The 25,018-nt window shown below is 42.0% G+C and overlaps 1 protein-coding gene across 6 annotated transcripts in view; it reads right to left on the bottom strand.

The window, feature by feature from the left end:
• LOC108623744 (nephrin) overlaps positions 1 to 25,018 on the bottom strand; it is a 336,074-nt gene that overhangs the window by 60,808 nt on the left and 250,248 nt on the right. For all 6 annotated transcript variants that reach the window (XM_018022496.2, XM_018022487.2, XM_018022515.2 and 3 more), the window contains one exon: positions 649 to 781. In XM_018022496.2, the coding sequence (XP_017877985.1) occupies positions 649 to 781 (133 nt within the window). The remainder of the gene's footprint in view (positions 1 to 648; positions 782 to 25,018) is intronic.

Genomic DNA, 25,018 nt, shown 5'->3' with positions numbered 1-25,018 from the left:
CTATACTTTTTAGCACGTAGCTATTTATTATTAGTATTATTCTTCCGACGTCTGATTTCTTTTTAATTATAGGAAATGCGTTTTTCTAAGGTACATAAACTTTTGGGATTGATTGTATAGCCAATACATCCTTAAATTTTACGCGATACCGTTCCCTATAATCGATTTTGAATAAACGGCAGCACACATGGGAAGTTGGTTCTTTAATTAAGGGCTGTTGCAAGTGCATCTTAATTGGTTTGAAGCACAAGCGGCTTGTTTGAAGATTGAAGTGCCGGTCTATTGTTTGAGGTTGATGAAACGGTGTACGTACTTAACTAAGTTAATCGTATGCACTTAACTAAAATTCATGCTATTTAGCTGTTTAAGCTATCTTCCATCACTTTGTAAAATTGTACTTTAAATAAGAGCACGTTAAATAAATAATGCGTATGCAAAGGCGACGCATTACTTAACGAAATATGAAGCTTTAAAACGCATTTCTTAAACGAACGAATTGAAGGTATAACTGTGAAATTTTAATTCATGAGCAAACAGAGTAATCCAACTTGACGGTTTTATATTTCTGTGTTTTGGCGCCGCGCGGTGTCACAGTAAAAATGATTTAGATCACGAAACGAAAATAAGAAACGCCGTAGCGAAATTTACCTGTATATCGGGGCGTCTGTCTCCTCCTTGTACCAAATAACTAGATGTAGCTTATCCCCAGGGACTGGCGGTTCCACGTCGCACGGTAACTGAGCAATTCCACCTGCCACTGCCTCCGCATCTATCATTCTCACTGTAATGACAAAGACGAGACCAGAGTCAGGTACATCATATGACGAGGCGTGAGCGTGACTAGAGTTTACATCGAATTGTTTGGTTTAACGACCACGTAGCATATTGATAGACCGTCCAGTGACAAAGAGATTTCTTTCACTTTCTCTTTTCATAAAGAAGGTAATAAATGATCGTATCTGTTGCTATTCTGTAAACTAATCGTTACTCCCATTCATCCTGTTAGACTTTTACGAAGTAACATTAAATAAATCTGTTGAATTACACGGGGGTCATGTCAAATATTAATTTTCATTATTTATTCGAGTAATCGCGCTGATTAACAGGCAGCGATACCGCCGGGTAGGAGTGAAATGAAAGAAGGACGAGATAAAAAAGAAGCTAATTAGCGGCATTAATCAAGTGTAATTGTAGCAATTAACCGGGGTCGGCCCGAAGATTGCCGGCTTCTCTATGCCGCGCGTGCCGAATGCATAATTTTCTTTAATAATTAAACTACGGACAAACAGAGGCCGAATGTAACGCTACACCAGCCAAGATACTCCGTTAATGACAATTAGACTGTCTATGTGTATTTTTAACCGAGGTCGGTGCCGCCTCGCAATCCACCCCTTGTGTAAATACTTGCCAAGAACCCGTGGAAAGTAGTTTACGACCGGTGGCAAGGGAAGAAATTTCGTTCGGGCAAAAAATACTGTATCAAGGGCTGCAGCTGAACATAAAAATGCAAGTTGCACTCAGGAAATTATTCTACGTTTTTTTTTTCACCAAACGCATTGAGAATTCGCTGTGGGAGGACATTACCTATGTACATTATGATTTACTTAAATGATTTCAATAAAAGTCTGTATACGTGTACTCTATTTTATTCCGTCGTTATTTTTCATTTCATTTAATGATAAATCTGATGGCCGGCATACGTATCGCAGAAATATGATTAATAGTAAGTGAATAAAATGGATTATGTTCCAATCAACAATTATGAGACGACAATTGACTGCGATTTGATACGTAATGCGACCTGGCTAAAGTTTTTTGCATTCATCTTCTTTCGCGGGGAGAACGCGAGACGCATTTTGAACACGTTGACAAACCCGATGTGGCGTATCCAACGGGGAATATTGAAACGTGTCAGTGGCTTGTCAAACATCAGAAAATTGACTATTTATGAGAGTAAAGAGGGAGGAATTTTGTTTACCGATTGCTCTCCGATCGGAAATTGCGTTGTCTTTGTTACAACGTGACGCGACGTAAGCTCCCGATTCTTATTCGAAGGGACGTTCAGCGATTTGATATTCACAGCCTTTTTATCTTTTTCTGTTTATTTCTTGGTTAAACGAGTCTGCTCAACAATCTTCTTACGTAATTTTCTTTTTATCGATTTTCTCATCGGATTATCAACGTGTAAGAAGCACAGTTGTCAAGTTTTCCTCTTCCTTTTAGTATTTCTGTTTCTAATAATAATTTGTCAATTTATATTAAATTTTAAAGTGGATCGTACTCTATTCTTACGAAGAAGACATCTTTGGAATCTGTGGTCAATTTGTCACGGAAGGACGACAGTGACCGATTTCAGGTGACCGACTGGCGAGAATGACTGATTAATCGATGGTCATTATGCACTATCAATTATCGGTTGGAACACTTCTTCACATCGTTCAAACGAGAACGAAAGAATGTAGAAGGTTCGGGCTACTTACAGGTACAAGATTAGATGTTAAGCGAAATTGAACGTTATTTTATTTTATTAGTTTTTATTAGTTTTATTAGTTTTAATTACGTTATTTTATTAGTATGTTCCTCGTATCCAGTGAGATGAATTCAATTTCTATGAAACGATAGACCTGATGAAATGAATAAATGCTTTATCGTACGTAAAGTGTTTGTTTTTCTTTCTTAGCAATCAATTAAAAGCGTTTTCGATTACGTAGATTCATACAAAAACCAATTATCCTAGTTACCAGGGTAATCCATAGTTATCCGAACTAATTATCGAGATAACCCATACTTATTCGAACTAGTTAACTAGATAACCTATTAATTACGTGACCTACGTTTAACTCTGCCTAACTTATCTCTCCACACCCGAGACTTAAACTCCTAACAAAGTAGACAAAGCTTAACAGAGGCACGAGTAGCTCACAAAATCTCCGTCCAATGCCCTTCTTCTCGAGAGGATTTAAATACATCAGGAGTAAAATGCGGAAAACAAACTTAAGGTTGAATCAGTAATAACAAATTAAACGTTCCAAATATTATCATATATTTATACAATAATGTATAGCGTTTTGTAACAGCAACATTTGGTATCTGTACTTTACTACAAGAGTTTAAAACAGTTTAAGATTAAATTAATTCATTAAATATTTACATAATGAACTGTCGGTTTTCTATCTCGCTCTACAAAAATTGTTCATGTACATGACATTATGAAACTCTGAATATGTACTTGGTTTCATGTTCCGGCTGATAGAACGGGGTAAGACAATGTCGTCGGATTACATAGTATATTAGAATCGTCCGTTCCAGATCTCTGCGATCGACAGATCGCAGGGGTGCGTCGCGTGCGTCCGATGACACGTATGTACCTGCCACCATCGACTGGCACGTATTAATAACTTAATCGAGGCACACAGACGCACACGACCGCACGGGTGTTTTAACGTTCGCGAGCCACGGGAACAAATAGCTGGGGCATTAAAACGCGTTTGCATATTCATAAGAGAAGGAACGCACTTAAGCGAGTTAACGACTCAACGAGCGGCTGAATATTCTTGACAGCCACGCGTTCACCCGGATCCCGCCGCTGTTGCGTTTTAATTAACGTTGCAAACCGCCGTTGACAGTCCGGCTATCAGTTATGCGTGAAAATTATCGATCTGGACAGCCGCTAGCTACTCGATTCGTTCTCGTACCCATGCGTAATGAGTAGTAATACAGATTAATTAAACGGGCCTCCGTAATATTGAATTTGTATACTTGCTGAAGTGTAATAAGCGGGTGCCGTCCGGTTTGATGAATTCGATGCACTTTTCGAGGCATTATAAAGGACGCGTATTAAGTATATTAATGGCGTGAATTAAGTGAGTGCATATGAAGGGTGTGTATTCGCCATCCGGTTGAACGAGGATCGTTTAATGAATACCTTCTCAAAAATCCGTTTATAAATTCAACGAACTGAAAACCATCCGGCAAATAATTATTTACAGGCTGATTTCTACGAGCCCCCACTGACACAGAAGACAATAAAAAGCCCGAAAATTTCTCTCCTCGGTGGAAACGCAAAACAGGAAGCTTCACGTTTTTAATGGAACGAGCCGAAACGTGATAACAACGAGCATAGTCAGCCGTGAGATTTGTCGCCGACGGATCGAAACGGTACGGCAATTAATCGGGGTCGCATTAATTATCGGGTTTCGAGATACACCGGTGGATATTGAAAATGGCAGCGGGTCTAAACTTATATATACGAGCCATTTAACATCGGGGATGAAAAACAGGCGCCGGACGCGCGACCGGGGACAGAATTCGGGCATGGCAGCGCGTTCGAGTCACGCGGGGCGACAAATGTTTTCGTTCGAGAAATCTAGCTGGACTGCGAAACGTTTTACGTGCGGCGTTGATTTTAATTTACCCCGTCGCGTCGCCTCGCGCCAAGCAGCGCCGCCGGTGAAAAATCGCTTTGCTTCTCCTGTGTATTACGTTCGGAACAAAGGGAACAATGCTCGATTGTTGCGGTATAAAGGGTGAAAGAGGCCGAGGGTGGGAGAAATTTTCTCGGGCGTGATGCGTGCTTGTTTCCGCGGTGGTTTTATGTGCGACGGTGGGTCATGCCTCACGGCTGATTCGGGGTTAACGAGGATTCGATTGATCATCGATAGAATTGAATTATAGGTAGCGAGTCGCACAGAGAAAAGCTGAGACAAGAGGATTTTTAATAGAAAATTTCCTGATATTCTAAACGCGTTCAATTTTTATTTCACAAATCCTGTGATTTTGTATACACGTCTGATGAAATCATAAGGTTATTCCACTTCTCTTCACTGAAATATGCTATAAATTTTTATCGAAATATATGGACCATCGACTACTTCAACACTTTTCCTACCGCTGCAGCTGGAATTCCCGTCATAACTCGAAATTTTATTAACTAGGCAACATGCATCAAACCAAACGAATTATAATAAAGCGGACTTGGAGGCAGGCAACATTTAAAAACTTCATTAAAAAGTTCCGGGACGAAAGTAATCCAAAAATTTTACGCAAATATTGCCAAACTCTCGTCGAGACTCCGGCAGTAAAATTAACTTCGCAAATTACTGGAATACGTCGACGGGATAATCTAATCCAGGGTTTTTCCGCGATGCCGTTGAATTATTATATCAGGCGGTTGCTATAACCGCGAGCCCGTTTAAAACCGACGGACTCAATTACGTCGGAATAAATGATTCATTGGCTGCCGAATGGTTGGATTCATTAACGAAACGAAGAGTCGAATACGGTAGCGTCGGAACTATTTTTAATTTTCGACTAATCTCCGGCGCTAGGCTCGCCGCAGAAACGGCCGGGAGTGAGTCATTAATCAAGCTCACCGAAGATTACCACCAAGACAGTTCGCAAAGTAAAATTGAACGCTGCGCTGGTTAATCCGGTTTCTATGCGGAGGCCGAGAACGATTCTTAAAACGCTGTTCGCCGTTGAAACGAGAGCGAGCAAGACAACGGAACTAACAAGATTTTTAAGGACTTCATTTTATGTTAAAATTCATGCTGAGGAAAATGACGTGTGAAATCAATTAAGAAACAGAAGAGAATTGGTACTATACAGATATTATTTAAACGGACTTCTATTAAAATCATGTTCCTCTGATGTGAATCTAATTTATTGTAAAAATGAATAATTATTATTAATAAATTTATAGAAACGAATCTTAGAATTTTTATTTCGCAAATCTTGACTAAATATCATCTAAAGCAGCGATCACGCATAACTGAAACTGAAAACACAATATTTTTCCACAAGAAAGATACGAATGAAATCAATAATCTGTCAATTGATAAATATACTGTTTCTGTAATTATTTTACAGCGTCTCTAATAAACATGACTATATTTGTTCTACCAGTACTATGTTTAATGAACTATATCGTTTCGTCCTGGGATTTGATCTCCGAGTCTCTGCGCTGCATTTATTTCTGACAATCCCTACGCGGATTTCGTTTCATGCGATTCGTGTCGCTGGAAATCGATAATCCGAAAATTCAATCCTTTCGGCGATGATTTTCGCACACAATGGGAGAGGGGGGAAACTCGATGAAGGGGTATGGGCGCGCAATTAAAACGACGTAGATTGATTAAACATTAATTGTCGGCACCGGGTAATCGTGTTCGTTTAATACAGTAATGCCGCGTAGGCGATACTATTGATTAAATGGCTGAACTGGTATGAAAATCGATTACATTGTTGGCCCGCACCGGCCAGCGACTACTAATGAGTGGTTTTCTCGAATTGTCAGGGAATTTCGTCAAACCCTGTGTATGCTTTAATCATACGCTTAATACGCTCGTGGATAGTCGATTAAGCTAATCGTTTTCATTCTTATGCCAATCTGTTTTTAATTACTTTAATCTTACTTGAGTATAGATGAGTAATAAAGTAATAATATTCGTAATAAAGTAAAATTGACAGTTTCATTCGACTAAATCTGTAATAACTGGTACGTATCTCTGGTAATCAACAGATTGACAAATGTCAACGGGCTCGAACGATTCTCGCAGAAAGACCGTTGAACGCTGCTTTAAAATTAAATTCAACTCGAGAGCTAACAAATTTCCGGAACAAAAACAAATTTCTGGACAAGCCCACTGAAATTCGTCGAGGGTGGAATGCAATTTTTTTTCAATACAAACGTGCTGGTGGAGTTTCAAGGACGTTGAAATTAATAAAATCGATGTCGCGTCGCGCGCGGGACAGTCGCGGATATTGTTGCCAGAAAACCGTTTCAAATTGAACTTTTATATTTTTATTTTTTTAGTCCCGTTTTTTAAGCTTTTGTTTTACTACCAAGCCGATCCGTCACGCGTGCCGTGTGCTACATTTGAATATATGATTGACAAAAATTTTTTTTCCTGTTCGTTACCCTTCCCGCGTACCTCGTGCTTGATTCGACGAATTGTTCTGGTTGTGATGTAACAGATTCCTCGCCATTAATTTCTTTTTGCTCCCCCGAACGAAAATATGCAAAAACGAACATCGAGGTTGAAGCAAAGAGAGAGAAAAAGAGAAAGAGTGGGAGAACGATGGATGATGGAATCAAGGTACGATGACACGAGAGCTTCGGCACTGGCACTCTTAATTGGTGGAAAAGATCTTCGAGAGATTTTGCCTGACGAAAACTGACGAAAATTTAGGTCACCGCACGATGTACGCTGTGTATTTAAACGTTTCCGCGTCTGCGGTATTTAAAGTGTAAAAATTTGCCCAGCGATGAAATTTTTAAATCGGCGACAGAAAAGTTCTGCCACGCTGTAGAAATATTTGCTATCTTTCGCAGTGGTCTTCACAGTTATTTGTTCAATTAATTTTGTATTAATGTCAAATTAAGTTTTGCTCAAATTATTATTTTTCCACAAGAAAGATACGAATGAAATCAATAATCTGTCAATTGATAAATATACTGTTTCTGTAATTATTTTACAGCGTCTCTAATAAACATGACTATATTTGTTCTACCAGTACTATGTTTAATGAACTATATCGTTTCGTCCTGGGATTTGATCTCCGAGTCTCTGCGCTGCATTTATTTCTGACAATCCCTACGCGGATTTCGTTTCATGCGATTCGTGTCGCTGGAAATCGATAATCCGAAAATTCAATCCTTTCGGCGATGATTTTCGCACACAATGGGAGAGGGGGAAACTCGATGAAGGGGTATGGGCGCGCAATTAAAACGACGTAGATTGATTAAACATTAATTGTCGGCACCGGGTAATCGTGTTCGTTTAATACAGTAATGCCGCGTAGGCGATACTATTGATTAAATGGCTGAACTGGTATGAAAATCGATTACATTGTTGGCCCGCACCGGCCAGCGACTACTAATGAGTGGTTTTCTCGAATTGTCAGGGAATTTCGTCAAACCCTGTGTATGCTTTAATCATACGCTTAATACGCTCGTGGATAGTCGATTAAGCTAATCGTTTTCATTCTTATGCCAATCTGTTTTTAATTACTTTAATCTTACTTGAGTATAGATGAGTAATAAAGTAATAATATTCGTAATAAAGTAAAATTGACAGTTTCATTCGACTAAATCTGTAATAACTGGTACGTATCTCTGGTAATCAACAGATTGACAAATGTCAACGGGCTCGAACGATTCTCGCAGAAAGACCGTTGAACGCTGCTTTAAAATTAAATTCAACTCGAGAGCTAACAAATTTCCGGAACAAAAACAAATTTCTGGACAAGCCCACTGAAATTCGTCGAGGGTGGAATGCAATTTTTTTTCAATACAAACGTGCTGGTGGAGTTTCAAGGACGTTGAAATTAATAAAATCGATGTCGCGTCGCGCGCGGGACAGTCGCGGATATTGTTGCCAGAAAACCGTTTCAAATTGAACTTTTATATTTTTATTTTTTTAGTCCCGTTTTTTAAGCTTTTGTTTTACTACCAAGCCGATCCGTCACGCGTGCCGTGTGCTACATTTGAATATATGATTGACAAAAATTTTTTTTCCTGTTCGTTACCCTTCCCGCGTACCTCGTGCTTGATTCGACGAATTGTTCTGGTTGTGATGTAACAGATTCCTCGCCATTAATTTCTTTTTGCTCCCCCGAACGAAAATATGCAAAAACGAACATCGAGGTTGAAGCAAAGAGAGAGAAAAAGAGAAAGAGTGGGAGAACGATGGATGATGGAATCAAGGTACGATGACACGAGAGCTTCGGCACTGGCACTCTTAATTGGTGGAAAAGATCTTCGAGAGATTTTGCCTGACGAAAACTGACGAAAATTTAGGTCACCGCACGATGTACGCTGTGTATTTAAACGTTTCCGCGTCTGCGGTATTTAAAGTGTAAAAATTTGCCCAGCGATGAAATTTTTAAATCGGCGACAGAAAAGTTCTGCCACGCTGTAGAAATATTTGCTATCTTTCGCAGTGGTCTTCACAGTTATTTGTTCAATTAATTTTGTATTAATGTCAAATTAAGTTTTGCTCAAATTATTTCGAATATTTTGTTATATCACATGAATTAAGATCGAAGTTTAAATAACATAAATACCTACTATGTTAAATGATTCGTTTTACTTTACGTTATATTACGAGCCAGAGAAAATGGCAAAGCCAAATTAAGCTGGTTAAAAATATGAAACGATAATCCGGCCTGTCACCAAATTGCCAGCCCCAAACGAAAATGAACAAAAAATTTCAGAAAATAACTGGGAAGAATAAGAAACGAACGCCTGAGCAACAGGGTCGAAACCAGGAGGCAAGAAATATGTGGACCAGAAGAAAGTGGAGCGGGGAGAGAATGGAAGGCGGAAAGTGGAAAAAGTATAAATGGAAAGCGAACTAGAACGAGAAGGAGGAAGACAGAGAAAGAGAGAGGGAAATGAATGGGAGAGCGAGGAGAAATGGGCGGGAATTCTATGAAAAGCAAGGATTAGATTCGGCCAAACAGGGTCGAGCAGGCGCGTACGAAATGAAAGGAGAACGAAATGGAAGTGGGCAGTAAAATTCACTTAGCACACCGGCCGGATGAAAAGAAAACTAAATGAAAATGGTTGTTTGCGGTGGTAAAAGCGGCTGAAAGTTGCCGCAAACAATGCCCGGGGCCGGGGGGCGCATTTGAAACAGCCTCCGCGGAGAAGAGGGTATAGCGGCGACCCGAAGAATAAAGGTGCCTCGATTTTTGCAGAGACAAACGCTTTTTACACGCTGATCCGCGAAAAATCCCAGAACGGCTGCTCGACGTTCGGCTACCAAAAACCCAGAGGAAACAGAAAAAAAGGAGAGGCAGAAAACACTTCTGCGAATTCCCAATGCGCAGTTATTGAAAACTAGCCGCCCATTATTTCGGTGACCATGTTGCACCGAGAAGTATGCATGTTTCTCACGTTCTTTTTCCAAACGCGTTTCGATGTGAAATATCCGGCCCCATTGACAATGGTGTTTGATTTAAGAGTGTTTCCTGGTCGGATTTACGGAAATTCTTGTTGGTCGCACGTGCGAGCTAAACGTGAGGTTCTCAATACAGAAATTGTCGTAGCCGCATCGATACTGATGTTATTTTTAATAATCTTGATAAAACATTTCTGTTATTTTTTTTCATGTGTTTTTTTTTTTGAGTATTTTAGTATCGCTCGTTACAAACTCAGTTCTCGATCAGGTTAACCCAACAGAAAATCTCTCCGCAGGGATTTCGTACGTTTGCTACGAGACCCAGCAAATATTTGTCCGGCTGTGTAAGCCGCGTCTTAATTCACTCGCCTGTCGTTTGAGCGTGGACTAATCACCGTTGTGTTTGTTTCCGTCGCGTATGTAACAGCGGCCAGGTGCTCACACCGTTCGTCCATTAACCGGCTGTCTAAAATTGAAATCTGCCGACGTTGTGTATTTATAGCGGCATAACTAATACTGCGAGCTCACTCCGGAGCTATCCGCCCGGATACTCGTCCATTTCGCATTAATCGATGTCGATCGATCGATCCTAGCGAGGCCGCGGGCACACGTTTCCCGCCGTGAAAATTTTATGCAAACCCCCAGAGCTGGCATGCCGAGCTTAATGCCTTCTATTCGCCGGCGGCGAGGTCGCAAAGTGCTGCTTCTTACTAATTTGCAGAGTCAATAAGCGTCGAGGGACGCGCCACTCCGCGAATATTTGCGATCGGTTACAATTTGCCAAGGATTTATGGGCTGCGTGAAAGCTGGGATGGGGAATGGGTTTTCAAAGGTGATTTGAAGATGATTGCTTTGTTACCGTCGATAGGCGCTTTCATTTTCAAGTGTTTGCCACCATCGTCGTCGAGCGATATTGTCAAATAAATTCTTAGCCTGATGACAGAATTGTTTCTTTACCAAAACTATGATCAGTAAATATTACGATTCATATTATAACATTTGAAGCTGATTAACGTTAAGTCAGTATTAAATAAATAAAATTCTTTGCAACATTTAAAACGAAAAAGTCGAGTAGGAACAATCAATTCACGGTACGAAAGCCCAGTGCGTGCTCATTAATTAATTTCGCCAGCTCCCCCGTACGCTCTCCGAGCCACAGGTTCCATCGAACCCAAACCCGGAGTATTCGCTTCACAGAACTCGCAGTTATTAACACCATGTCGCGTCGCGTCTCGTCGCAGGAATGAAAGAGAAACCGTCGCGGATCGCTATTCCCGAAACCGGTCTCGTCTCGAATTTAATAACCGAACGCGCCACACCGGTGCGGTGGACGAGGGATGCGGGGGTTGGAGAGATCGGTAGGTTTCGGAGCGATGCGAACAAAAGGAAGAACGCTCGAACCAGGGAGGGAAAAAGAAGAGAGGGTGAGAAGTCGGGGGCTGGGGAGGAGATGCTTCCACGAAGATGACTCGGAAACCTTGTCACGAACACAGACAAACAGAGGGAAGATAGGCAGAGTCGTACATTAATTACTCGGATGTTATATGCATGCCGATGGGACATGTATGAGCACTTGCGAGCCCTGTGTACGCGTGCACGCGAGGTGCGCACCACGGTGCGCCCTCGGGATTCGGGAACGAGTTCCGCCGACGAGATTTCCAACGTTTGTCCCGGCCCATTTAGACACACGCGAAAAAACTAGCGAATGTTCGGAGAGAACAGGGAAGGAGCCTGTGCGCTTCGAGTGAAGTTTATTCGCGCTCGGCGAGACGTGTCCCGTGGGGGAGAACGCGGAAGGGTTGCTTGGATGTTCGTTGGTCCGCGGATCGATCGTTAACGGAGGGATGGAGTTTGATTACGAGGGCGAGCCGGCAGAGATGGATAATGCGAAAAAAATCGGGTTGGATTCCTCGTTAATGAACTGACAGACTAAACCGATTTAGGGATGGTTAACATCGAACGATCGAGGTATACTTCGTAGATATTACTGTTTATTCACTGTATTTTCGGATCAGGACGAAACGATCCATCAAAAATTTACCCAAATAGAATTAGAGACGCGGTACGAAGTATCATTTAACACCTGGATCACCAGACTACATTAACAAGCCTTGTTCGTAGATTGATCGTTGCGCCGCCGCTCGCGATAGGAACTTTTATTTCCACGAGTGTAGCAGAAAACTGGCAGTGCTCGCGTGAGCAGTTCGTCAAATCATAAATCAACCGATGCGCGAACACGGGATCGCTTTTATGCGATGATATTATCCGAAACGGGGCGGGATTAACTAAAACGTCACAGCTGCGATTACAGGCCGTCCGATGCGATGGGTCCCGGCGACTCGTACGCCTCCGCGTTCAAAGCGGGCGGGATATCGGGAAAAGAAAGGAACTCGATCGCAGGGCTCGTTGTCCGTTTATGAACGCGGCATTACTTTCGATTCGCGCGATGAACGCGCGTCATTCAGTTTACCTTACGAGAATACACCGTCCTCTAGCGAAAAATCCGGGTACGGTACTAAATCCCGATGCGAAATCCTTGTTAAATAGGCGCGAGCAGACAATGGGTGACGTTAAGCTTTTTATATTGGCTCGCAGCGTTGAATCTATCTGCGTGCTTGTATCGAGCTACTTTATTCCCTCCTCGATACGGATTCTATAATATATCCTGAACAATTTGTATTGCTTTCAAATAATATATTTCTTTTCATCGACGTAATACCCTGTGTTTTTATTTCCCTGTATTTATTATTATCCCGTTGCGTATAATTAATTTTCCCCCGACTATCAGGTTAATTGGATCAAATATTTTCATGAGCCATATTATTAAAAGAATGGAGCTTTCAAGGGACCCTCTAAAGTATTCCTCTAAACCTGGAGATTAATATCTAAGATTGTATTATTACAGCTAACAAAGCTTTTGAATAATTCATTGAACATCGCGGAAAGAGCACGAATTAATATTCAAAGAATCCTGCCGTTCTCCCGGGCCGTCGAGAATATATTACGAAATGCTTTTTCCCGTCGATTTTCCGCGATATCATGCCAGGCTCGCGGTTTCCGTGACGCGGCGCGTCGACGGGTGACTACTTATCCCCGAAACGACGACGCTAGTAGAACAGAGAGACGGCGACTGACGTGCCGCTGAAATATTATCATCGTAAAAGCGAGCTGCACCGTCGCTTCTGGATAATCCTCGAACGTCTTATGCATCGTTGCCGAAGACAACCGGGCGCGTCGGCCTCCCGCGTCGCGGTTGATGAACAGAACGCTGTGTCGCGTCGTCGTCTCTCGTTACATCTACACTGTATCCGTTTCATTTTTCCCTGACGGCATTTTCCTTTGAAATGCTTCACCGCCTGTTATTCCGCGTTATTAATTACCTGTCGAGTCCGCGTTACTTCTCCGTTTGACGCTGTCCTGAATTGTCTCCCGTGTCTGAATCGTTCACTACGCGCGCAATGTTCGTCGAGCATTCCAATCCTCTCTCTCTCTCTCTCTCTCTTCCCGTGTATTCGTCGATTTCATATGATACGTTATTGTGCACTTTCTAGTTATTTCAATGATTCACACGATGTATTCATTTTGACTCAAATAAAAGAGACACGATTCAATAAATAACACAGTGGTACTTTCATTCGACCCAGTTTCTAGAAAAGTCCTACGTTTGTCAAAGAAATGTGGAACCCAGATACGTAAAAATGCAGAGAAAAGGAAGAGGACGAGCGAGGTATTTCATTGAGAGAGTACATGCTCGTGCACGGGCGATATCGCAGCGGTTTAATCTTCAGATGACGTCTGGTTGCACTGACTCTAGTCTCCCGTAGCTACACTTTGTAGCGTCCGATAGACGCGTCGCGGATTAAAACCCGGCTCCCTTTCTCGTCCCCGGGAAAAGTAAGTCTCGCGTTTTTTCCTCTCCTCGCGTTAATTATGCGCGGCTCGTCCTTCTGGTCGATAACGCGCGGCAACTAAGAGCTAGAAAGGTCGCTAGGATATTTGCATGCGGTCAATTATTTAACGAACACCACGGGTCCGTGTAAAATGGTCATACGCGGGCAAACACGGTGTAATATTCAGCGCCGTGTACCTGGCCAGCCTCGGTTTATTTGCAACAGGGACAGGTTTAGCTTATCGTCTACTTTCGGAGTTTTGCCCGGGCGCGGTTTAATTAAGTTGCCCGTTAGCGGATACCGTAATTCGCGCGGTTATTTATTTTCCAGCCGACCTCCGACGTTAAACTTTCTCCGTTGGGTAATGTTTCGCGCCCACTTCCCAGGGATCTCTTATGCCGCCTCGCCTCAGGTCCGGTCGTTAGAGGATTGTCTATTTAAACGGGTTCTCCGTCGTTTTTAAATGTTCCCCTGTCTCTGCGCCGTTTATCATCCCCCTTTATTATACGTTTCGCTCTAAAGTCGAATGTATAATTGAGACTTTAAAAAACGTGCCATACAAATACTTCTAACGCTGCATCCTTATTGTACTCATCAGTTTATCATCTCGTATGAATGGTACAATTACGTGTGAGACACGTGGTCTTGTATTTGAGCCAAAACTGATTATCGAGGGCCTGGCCAGTAGTGCGACAATCGCGGTTTCTAACGCGGTGTTTACGTCTTAGGCCCAGACTGTTGAAACGTAAATCGTAGGTTAAAGGGTTAAGCTCTTTTTGAAGCTTAAGTTAAAAATATTTAATTCACAATGGAAGGATTAAAGGTCCGCTACCACTGTTTCTACCCGCGAGACCTTTAGAAAATCGGGCTATGTTACCAGTAGATCTACGTTACTCGCATATCCGACCGCGACACCACGGTCGAAGAAGTTCCTTAATCCTCGGTAGTCCACTTTAAACAGTATCCACCGCAGACCACGAAAATCGTCGCCACGGCGGCCGCGTGAAGATGGCCTCTAAGTAACCGGCGACAATTTGTTCGCGGACACGCACGAACAATTCCCGGGCCGTTGCATCGGCCTGCGCGACACACCTGGGGTGATGCTGATGAATGGCTCGAATTAACGGCATATGGCACGCCGCGTCGGTATCGCGCAGAAAAATTTTCGCAGAATAAACGGTCTGTCCTGTGTCTTTCATCCCCGGCTACCAGACGCACCATATGCGTGGCTAGGATCCGCGAAAGGGAGAGAAGAAAAAAAAAAATAAGCCGGGAGAAAGGAAACAGAAGGACGGCGAAGCGTCGTCGCTGGCGCAAAACGGAGAGGGGGTGGAAAGAGAGAGAGATCTCACGGAACAATCGGACGTCGGAGACAATGAGACTACTTTGTCCGTGGACATTGTCGCTGCGAGGGTGACTATCAGCAGTTAACGCGCTCCTGGGGTGCGTTCTTTGCTCGCCTCGAGTGTCCCCGACTGCGGAATGGATTCCTCGTACCCACTGTTCGTTTCAGGAAGTATATGGCCGTAATGATCGCGCTGGGATGCATTATATATTTTTATCACAGTTAATCGGGACCGTTCTAATTATTGATGTAGCATTAGACCGTAGAATTGCTCCAGTTTAAATTAAAGTAAAACAATGCGCGAGCCACGATTAATCAGAAAATTTGCATGTCAATCAGAGAAATAAGAAGTAGAAAATAGAAACACACAAGAGCCGTGTTTATTCATGCTAAGCATTCATTTTTGATTTGATATATTATATTGAAAATTTAGAGAACATTGGTAGTTACTGGCAAGCGCAGGTGCGTCGTACTTGCCGGTCAGATAGCGAGGATAAAGAACAGTTTCCGGTGCTCCCAGCGCGTTCATTTCGAGAAACGAACACGGGACGTGCCAAAACTCGGCCCATTATATCACACACCTAATCGCCTTAACTGCATGCTACTATTTTGAAAGACCCATAAATGGCCGCTTTGTGTACATTTTCAGCAACTTGTACACATTTCACGTGCACTCGCGAGCTGTTTCGAACGGCCGACGCGATTCAACTTTATTCACCGACAATTCCATTTTACCCTTTAAATCGTTGAGAGCAAACTGTGCACGTATTCTATTAGCCAATACGGAAGCTATGCACTCGTCAAAAGTTTAATCAGCAGATTTAATAAACGGTATAAAAGAACTTTCTGATGAAATTTGTTTCAGTGTAATAGGACGTTCGAAAGTTTATGTGAAATTGGAATGTCTGAGAAACTTTCATCGCTTCATTTGACGAGATAAATGGAACGTCAATCGCGCGTCGATATCTGGCATGTAAAATTGTTTATTGTATTTTTGTGTAATGTCAAAATTCCGCGAACAAAGGGAAAAAAAGAAACATTTGCGGAAGTTTTCAAACCGATGAACATCTTGATATGAATTTCCATCATCCTCTCTGCCTGTGTCTGTGTAACCATCCGCTGAAATTCGAACCTGACGATCTCGTGCAAAAGCGCTCTTTATCAATTTTCTCTAAACAGAACCGTCGTTCGATCCGTAATTGATAACGCCACCAACGCGTCGTGGCTGTCAGCTAACGAAACCAATTTCATTTGCACGCGAACGGGGTGGAGAAAGAAAGGGAGGAGTGATACGGAGAGAAAAGGGGTGGTCGGTTGGCTGGTAGACGTTTTTCCTCTGTTGCTCACCGAATTTCGCTCGACATAAATCACTTATGCCACCCGGCATCGCGTCCAAATTTATTATTTCACTGTTGAAAACCGCCGTAACGCGACTTCCGGTGACTACAGCACCTGCACTTACATTTCTTGCCCTCCACTCGCTTAAAAATTTAGTGAAAGGCGATTTCAAACATTGAAAAAGAAAAACGAATTTTCGGAATACTTATTTCTTTATAAAAAAAATTTTTTACTTTTCGGACTTCCATCTATTTTACAATGCATTTTTGAAGATACAGGTACACTTTATTAAAAATTCGTTTTATTAATTATTCTCCATGCCTCCAAATGTTTTTTAATGCATCGCAAGTTTTTTATATGTTTTTACTTCCAACGGGGGATTTCGCATTTAAAATGCACGCATATAAAAAATCGTGGGCGAGCACTGGAATTTTGAAATGAAACCAGCGGACAGTATTGTTGTAAACCTGTTAAACTTATTATTCCACTCATTAAAACGAAAATTCACGGTGTGTCGAGTAAATTACTGTAAGTAAGAGCGAAAAAGGGACGGAGACAGAGAGAGGAAAAAAAATGAAATCGGGTCCGACAGACGGCGAAGCCGGAACGTTTGCTAATGGATTTAAAGTGAGCTCCTCCACGTCAATCTTCCGCTTTATTACGTTCCATTTCTATTTCATATTCCGCCAATGTCCTCGGCCGCGTAGCATAGGATCAAACGTTAATCCCAATTACACCAGCGGAAAAGTAGACACCGACTGCACCATCTTTACTTCCGTCGGCTTATTCATTCGTTTTTTGAGAGGATTTCTTAGTAAACAAAATTTATGAGATGCATTAGAATTGTTTGAAAATGCTAATCTTATTCTTTCATAGAATAGAATTATTAAATAATTATGAATGATGACATATAACTGTCTGCCCGGTTATAGAAACTTTAAGACCAGTCATTCTACGTAGTAGCTTCACTCGTGATTCAATTTTCCACTTAAAGTTCGTTCCAGTTCGATTTTCTCAGCAATCACGTCTACCCCTTGTTCCACACATTAACCAGGGGGGTAGAAATTGCGTGGTCATCTCTTAGCATTTTATTTAAATACTAAAAAGCCCAGTTTTTAACAAAATTCGTAAGAATAGTTTTGTTCTCACATATTCCGGATTTAATTTCAACTGCAGATGTTCGCATGAGATAGAATCTACTTATATCAACTGAATTGGCGTGATCGCGTGAAGTTGACACAAACATAATCGCGAAGCTCCGTGTCACGCGTATGCTCGCTCAGATTTGGCTACCGTTCCTCCTATCTCGTCTTAAAGCTTCGCATATGCATGCAGCTTCCGTAAATATGAATTCATTTCACCCTCACTGTATCGTCGCGTATCTCTCGCCTCCCTTCCCAAGCGACCCCCCTTTCCCTCCCCCCGTCCCTCTGCGCCGCCTCTCACGAGTTTGTTTTCACGCAACCCTTCGTCGCCAACCGCGCGTTCCTGCCCTTCTGTCTTTGTGCTCCTTCATCATTCCCTTGACATTGTCCTTGCAGTACCACATCCGCCCGCGTGTACACTAACTACAAAAAGTATTTGCAGTTTGCTTGTAACTCGTCTTTTTATCTGCAGTTCCTGGCAGATCGAATTTTGTGATATTGTATTGAAAAATCTTACAAAGATAACTATAGTAATTAGTATTAAGAATAATATTTAAATTTTAATCAAATGAACCACAATCACTGAAATGCATTTCGAAGTATTTACATGTTGTCCATCCCACTGGATTTAACCAGTTAACTGTGTCGATCATTTTGCAAAGTGCGCCCCAGTGTGTGTCGCGATAATCAAGCGATGACGGATATAGTCGTCAAACACAGAGTAAGTGGCGCTGTTGAAATATTGGGTCAAAAAGACGACTTTATTTTAGAAAATGAATGAATTTATTCACGGATATAGCCGTCATAACACAAAATTCTGCCATTCTTCCATGACGGATATAATCGTCAAACACACTTAACTGGTTAAATTCGTAGTAATTAATCAAACATAAATCGATGCGACATTATTGAAAATATTTTCACTGACTACCCCGCGTGATTCTTTACGCCATTCTGACGTCTCCTGTCGCAGACGAGATCCTCAGGTTCGGGTCCCCACTCGTGGCACGGGGATATGTGTCTCCACGAGTGGAGTTTCCGTCTGTTCTCGTGATTCCCGTCGCTCTTCACGGTAACCAAGGGCGTACACGCACGGTGTAGCACGCACTTGGCTGGTACGATAATCAACGCTTCCGCGACTGCGATCCCCGGCTGATCCTGAACCGCGTTCAGCGTTTGTTGCATTCAGAATTGTAGATTTCGGCCGATTCAACAGGGGTTTCTGTTGTGCGACGAGGGCTACCGACCCGTGTTTCTGTTATCCTTCGCTTGGTTAATTTGTTTTCGGGCCGCATATGTATGAATGCTGTTGACCAAGACGCTCTGTTTGTTATCTGATAAATTATTTCGAAGGAATCCATTAATCACGATGACAGAAACCAAAAGGAACAGATTTTAATAATTAATTAATTTTTCATCTGTGAATTAATATTCTCAAAGTGTATTGGATTAAGGGGCGCGATTGAAACATCTGTCAACACGCTCTCAAATAATCAAACAGTAAATTAGCAATAAAGTTCAGTGTAATTTCGCTGCGAGTCAATATTGTTACACCTTTTACCGCGTCGCCTTGATTGCAATCGTTCTCATAAATTACCTCGGTATTCCACGCGATATTCCCTGACAAATATCAAACACGATCGCCGCACCCGGGACAAAGCTGAGCGAAGAGGTTCGCGTTAACAATGAAATTTTGCTGAATGTCCAAATGCTCGGTGCAATGACCTGACAAATTTTATTCTCATCAGACATTCCATCGAGCAACCCTTTCATACTATCGTGCCAGATATCCGTGCATTGATATCGTTTCTTGTATGCCGATTTTCAATTCCCATATCTCTGCTTGCACTGCCAGGAATCCGTCTTTTAATAATCGCTAACATCACATCGGATCACAATTCACCGTTCCTTGCTTTGTAGATTATCAGATCCAATCAATAATACCAAATATTATCAATAATACGGATAGACGACTCTAATCACTTTGTATCGATTTTAAGCGGATTGATCCATTTCATAAAATAATTAGCAGACTGATATATTAGACTGCTTTGATCAGTCGAATGATATTTGGCATAAATCATCGACCGATCATTATACTTAATGATTATCAAAATTTTGCCAGCTAACCCGGTTAGAATCTATATTTTATTTTTCAAATAATAAAAAGTTGAATGCAATTTGAATTTAAAAAGATAGACTCAAGTTATAAAATCCTCATTCTACTGTTAAAAGAATTTTCTTTAAAATTACAGCTTCATCAGAATTTTAAGTGATAAATTACCTGGTATTCTGGAAGAGAAATCGCTGTTGGTTTTTCCAGTTAATTAAAATTCTACGTTGAAATCATTTTGTAGAGAGCAGCATAGAGAGTTTTGAAAGAAAGCAAAGTGGGTCGCCATTACGCGTTGCGTGGTTCATGTTATTACATGGTCGGTTGTTATAGTTCAACAACTATGTTCCACGAAGTTATGTACCGTAATGCCATGTATTATATTAAAACAGTCAGATGAAAATTGGTGTTCTAACGAACCGTGAAGCCACGTTTTTTGAAATTCTAGCATTCTTAAAATATTTTTCAGAGCCTTCAGTTCGACGTTGTAATACATTATTAAAGGACACTAAAGCACGGTACAAAAAATCCTGTTATTTAAATACATGCGATAATTTTTTAAAGAAACGTTAGAGAGGATATTTCGAAAAAATGAAACGTTTCAAAATTGTTCACCCGTCACATAAAAATCGTTAACGCAGTAAGCTGAAACTGTGGAGGGCTACGTACGCGAAACTTTTTTACGAGATATTAAAAACAATTTTTTCATCTCTCGCTCGCGACTCGGGAATAACAGCGTTAGGCGAAAAGTTAGGCCGAAAAAAAGGAAGGAGGGATAGACATTTTATAGGCCGACGCAACAAAGCGGAAACGTGCTACGATAAAATTATTATTACCCTCTTTTAAGACTCTGTCTGCAACCTCTGTGAATGGGAGAGAAGGAACAGGTGTAAGTTTTAATGCCTGCGCGGTGATAGCGTTGAATTTTGCGAAATGTGTAACTACGACTGAGCTTCCAAGCGTTACAACTCCTTCATATTTCTGAATACTACGTTAAATGTATTTCCGGAATTATTTCATGGAACGAACAAGTATTTCTATGATATTGTAATACAAAACTTGAGTCAGCTGAGATATCTAATGATTGATGAATACCCTCGTAGACAGAACAATAAGAGCAGCGCATCAATCATACATTATATCACTGCGAGCATTCACACACAATTATTCACTCTGAAATTATAATAATATGATTTAATTCACCGTGGCCTAAATCGTAAAATACACCGAAACCGCGGCAATTTTCGCCATTACTCATCGGATCTGCAAACAATGGATCTAGAAATCACGGTCGGCCGAAATTCCACCGGCCAACGAATCGGTCACGCTACGAGAATCGCTCGCCCGGTGCAAGAAGATCTTCGATTCTCTCGACTGCACCCGTACAATGCCGCGCAATGATTCCTCCCGGGTACGTCTAGAGCGCCAGGACCGACGAATTGTCCTACCGATTCCGCAGGGGGCGCGGGACCAAAGCCATCCGTTCGTTTCCGGTGTTCACGGTTGCTAATAAACCAGTATAGATGTTCGTTTTTCGTGAAAGGAGTTCATCAAGGTGCGAACGGACGCTGCCCTGGCATGCGTCGTTACAAAGCCGTCATCGAAGCGTCGCCTGGAACGAAGTCGATTTTCCGCGTTCGCGTTCGTTACACAGCCATAACGCTCGGTTTGTTCGCGAATCGAGTTTCTTTCGTTTACGTTTCGGATTCTACCCGATCGAACCGATGGCCGCGCAGCATTGTTTGCTCGCATTCGAACGGATTTACCGTTATTGTCGTGCAGATACGTTCCGTCAAGCCTTCAGTCTCGTTCCGTCGAGTGGTATGCAAATAGAAATGAATATGATGTACGAAGAAATTTTATCGAGTCAGAATCATCTGTTAATAGAAACAAATTAATGGGTTCTTCTATTTATTCTGGTGATTCTTGTCTGTCTGAATACCCTCTGTGTGACAATCGTGTGTCACGTTGCCGAGGCTCTTCGGCGTGTCGCGATTTTGTAGACACAGGCAAACACACGGTTCGATACCTCTTCTCTGTGCTCGTGGCATCTCGTTATTAATCGATCCATCGGTTTGTATTCCTAGGATCAGTCAACCGGTGAGACGCGGCGTTAATACTATCGGCAGTGATCCATCTCTGGTACGCCGCGGCGAGCTTGGCCGATTCCGCGCTCGATTCGAATCGCCGGAAGTGCAAATCCCTGATGAAGTTTCGACGTATAGAGAGGTTAGCGCAAAGCACATCTAGAGAGAGGTATCGCTTGTGATTTCTATTGTCTCTACGCATGCACGATGATACGGTTATGAAATGATTAGAAGTTAGTGATAGCTCAGGAAATCGAGATTAAAAACGACTATTTTTAATATAATTGTCCTGACTACTGTATGGATAAAATTTGCAGTTCAAGAAACTAAGACCGATGGAGTTTAAAAATGTATTCGAGACCTCAGATTCAATGCACGTTAATAATAATATTTAAATACCGAACATTTTATTCATGGTATAGAATGACATTCACTTTCCGGCCAGACCTTTTCAACTCTTAAATCCCGCTCAGCGATCGCCGTTTCCCCGATTACATCTGAACGCTTCAAAAAGCGCGGCATGAATAAATTGAAAAGGAGCCGGATCTAACGCGACGATCTCGCGGATCCAAGATCAAGACCGCGCGCGCTACTTCCGCCCCCTTCGCGCGTTGTATATATCTGTTCGCTTTAATTGGGACCGGGTTGGCAGCCACTCGGCCCGAGACAAATGAAAGAGAGTGAAATGAAGTGGCGAGGGTACCGAGCTCGCCTCGCTTCCACGCAACTCGTTCCTGCTCCTCGTCGACGCTTTATATCCGTTTCCCCAGTTCCGCCAGCCCTGCCCGCTTTTCTCTCCGCGTTTCGGCCCCCCCCTTTCGTCCCCGATCCACCGTTTTCGTTCCCTTCGCGACGCGTCTACGCTTTCAAACGCATCTTCGTTAACGCTGCGAGCCGGGTTCTTCACACGCGCGACCTTCGCCGCTTCTGGGGTGTCGCAGGATGCGACAGCTTTCCACCCCCTTCGAATTTCATGTGTGACTACCCTGTAGGCTCGGCGCACCCCTGCGCGAGGTGAGTCACGCGGAAAGGATTGTGCGACGGAGATCAGTTTCTCTTGAGGGACGCAGTTTCTCACGTTCGAAGATACCCGAAGGATGAAAAATCATTTTCTTTCATGCGAAACTCCAGCTACTGACGCAGTTCATATTTATATTTGATATTATCTCTTCGTTAAAATATAAAATCGACTTTGAAAAGTTGGAGCGAAGTGAATCTCCCTCCGGGACAGAATCGTGATATCCGGGATCTTTAAGCTTCTCCTTTAGCTGATTCTTCAGGAGGAATAACGAATGGCCCAGAAAGAAGCCATCTGATAAATTCTTTTAAAGAAAATGTCGTGCTTTCCACGCGAACTACGAGATCCTCAAAGAGACAAAGTCTTTTCCTCTTTCTTTACCGATACGTTTCTATTTAGAAGATGAAACCGGCTCGTAGACTTCCAACAAGCCATACTTCCTTTCGAGGGAAGTGGAATTAATTATTTCTTTTGACAGATCAGCAGAATTATTCCATATTCATAAAGTCACTTTGATATTATAAATTAATTTCCCAAAATTCTTAACTAATTTTCTAATTCCCTTTGAATCTTGAATAGGTAGACGTCTAAATAAAATTATTTTTATTTCCTCAAGATTTCTTTTCAGCTTTCAATTAATTTCTCGGCACGTCGCATAAAATTTTGCGCGGTCGATGATTAACCGCGTCACCGGTGCTCGCGATGAAATTTGTTCGGCGAACTTTTGGTCGCGTTTTCACCTTTTCTTCCCGTTTGCGGCTTTCATCTTTGACCGCACATATTTTCCGGTAAACGGCAACCACTGACGTCCCGGTTTAAACCTGGCATACGTTTCTGAATAATTGTGCGAACTTCGGTCATTAGGTACTTGTAATTAGTTCCGTTCCCTGCTGCCTTCTTCCATGGGTACAGGAACGGATTAATTCGAATCGTTACACGAACCAGCGTTCCTCTTGTTTCGCTGAAGACGATTTTACGACTGGACACGTTTTCTCTTGGAAAAGTTCCAGAAAAATTTTTTTTCTTCAAAATTTCGAAAAATGCTTCAAATAAAAGTTGCTTTTCTTTTAACTTCGATATTCAATGAGTTACATATGATTATATGGCATTTTATTGATGTTGGCAAAATCCGACCATCCCAGCGTCGAAACGGCGAACTTTTGGAAAAAAATTTCGTTTTTCCTCAGTAACTCTTAAACCCTTAGAGATACGGGAAAATTGCATAAGATNTGATTTAAAATTTTGCAGGTAGCTTTTTAATAGTAATAGGAATCTATAATAACAAATTCAACATGCTTGTATCGTTTAAGTATATAGCCTATACATCCTTAATAGAAATGAAAGTTTCCTTCGAAAATAATAAGTTTATCAAAAGATCTGTCAAAGTATAATTCTCATTCCTTCCGACGCTTTGTTCTCCTTAACTTTCCACCGAGCTTTTTCACCCAATCGTGGAAATGAAACGTGCCACGCGGCTGAGTAATAACCGCGCGAAATTACCACGCGCGATTCGACAATTTAAGTTTCGTTTCAAGTTGAACGGGCCGACCCGTGGCTTCATGATTCATGAGTACTGTTCCCTTTAACTTGGCGTTAACAAGAACTCGAAGTTCCGAATTTAACAGATCGAACTTGCGTCCGGCGACGAAAAGAGTGAAATTATATAATCTACGATGGGTTTCAGAAATTTTTAACAAACGGTAAAGAATCGGCAGAGAAAATTAGGAGTTTCACTGGGATCATAGTAGATATCACAGATACAATAAAATTTTATAAAATAACGATTGTTATATTTGACCAATATAAATATTGTTTATTCGAATGGTAAGTTTCCTGTGAACTTCGGCGTTTAGGGAACAGGGGCCAGAAAATCAGGCTCGCGAAAACTCAACTCAGTAACTAACCTAAGTAGCAGCTAAAGTCATTCTCGTACCACTAAATACTCCACTTTCATAGATAGTTTGTGCCGTAGATAGCTACAGTATGCGCCTAGTTCGAGTCAGAAGCTCGTCAAGTTGATTTCTGGCTGGAAACTTCGTTGCGCTTCGCGCTGCAGCAAGAAACTGTTGCTAGGAAATATATTTATTCTCGGGAGTACACGTTCGAGTCTCCGGTATATAGATTTCCAGGAAGTTCTTCGGTAACGGAACGTCTCCCATCTTCCTAGATCGCGTCTC

Source organism: Ceratina calcarata, unplaced genomic scaffold (assembly GCF_001652005.2).
Source record: "Ceratina calcarata isolate Rehan_Ccalc_2016 unplaced genomic scaffold, ASM165200v1 scaffold115.2, whole genome shotgun sequence".
Classification (NCBI taxonomy): Eukaryota; Metazoa; Arthropoda; class Insecta; order Hymenoptera; family Apidae; genus Ceratina; species Ceratina calcarata.
The sequence above is the reverse complement of the archived record's forward strand: the minus strand, read 5'-3'. Positions and strand labels throughout refer to the sequence as shown.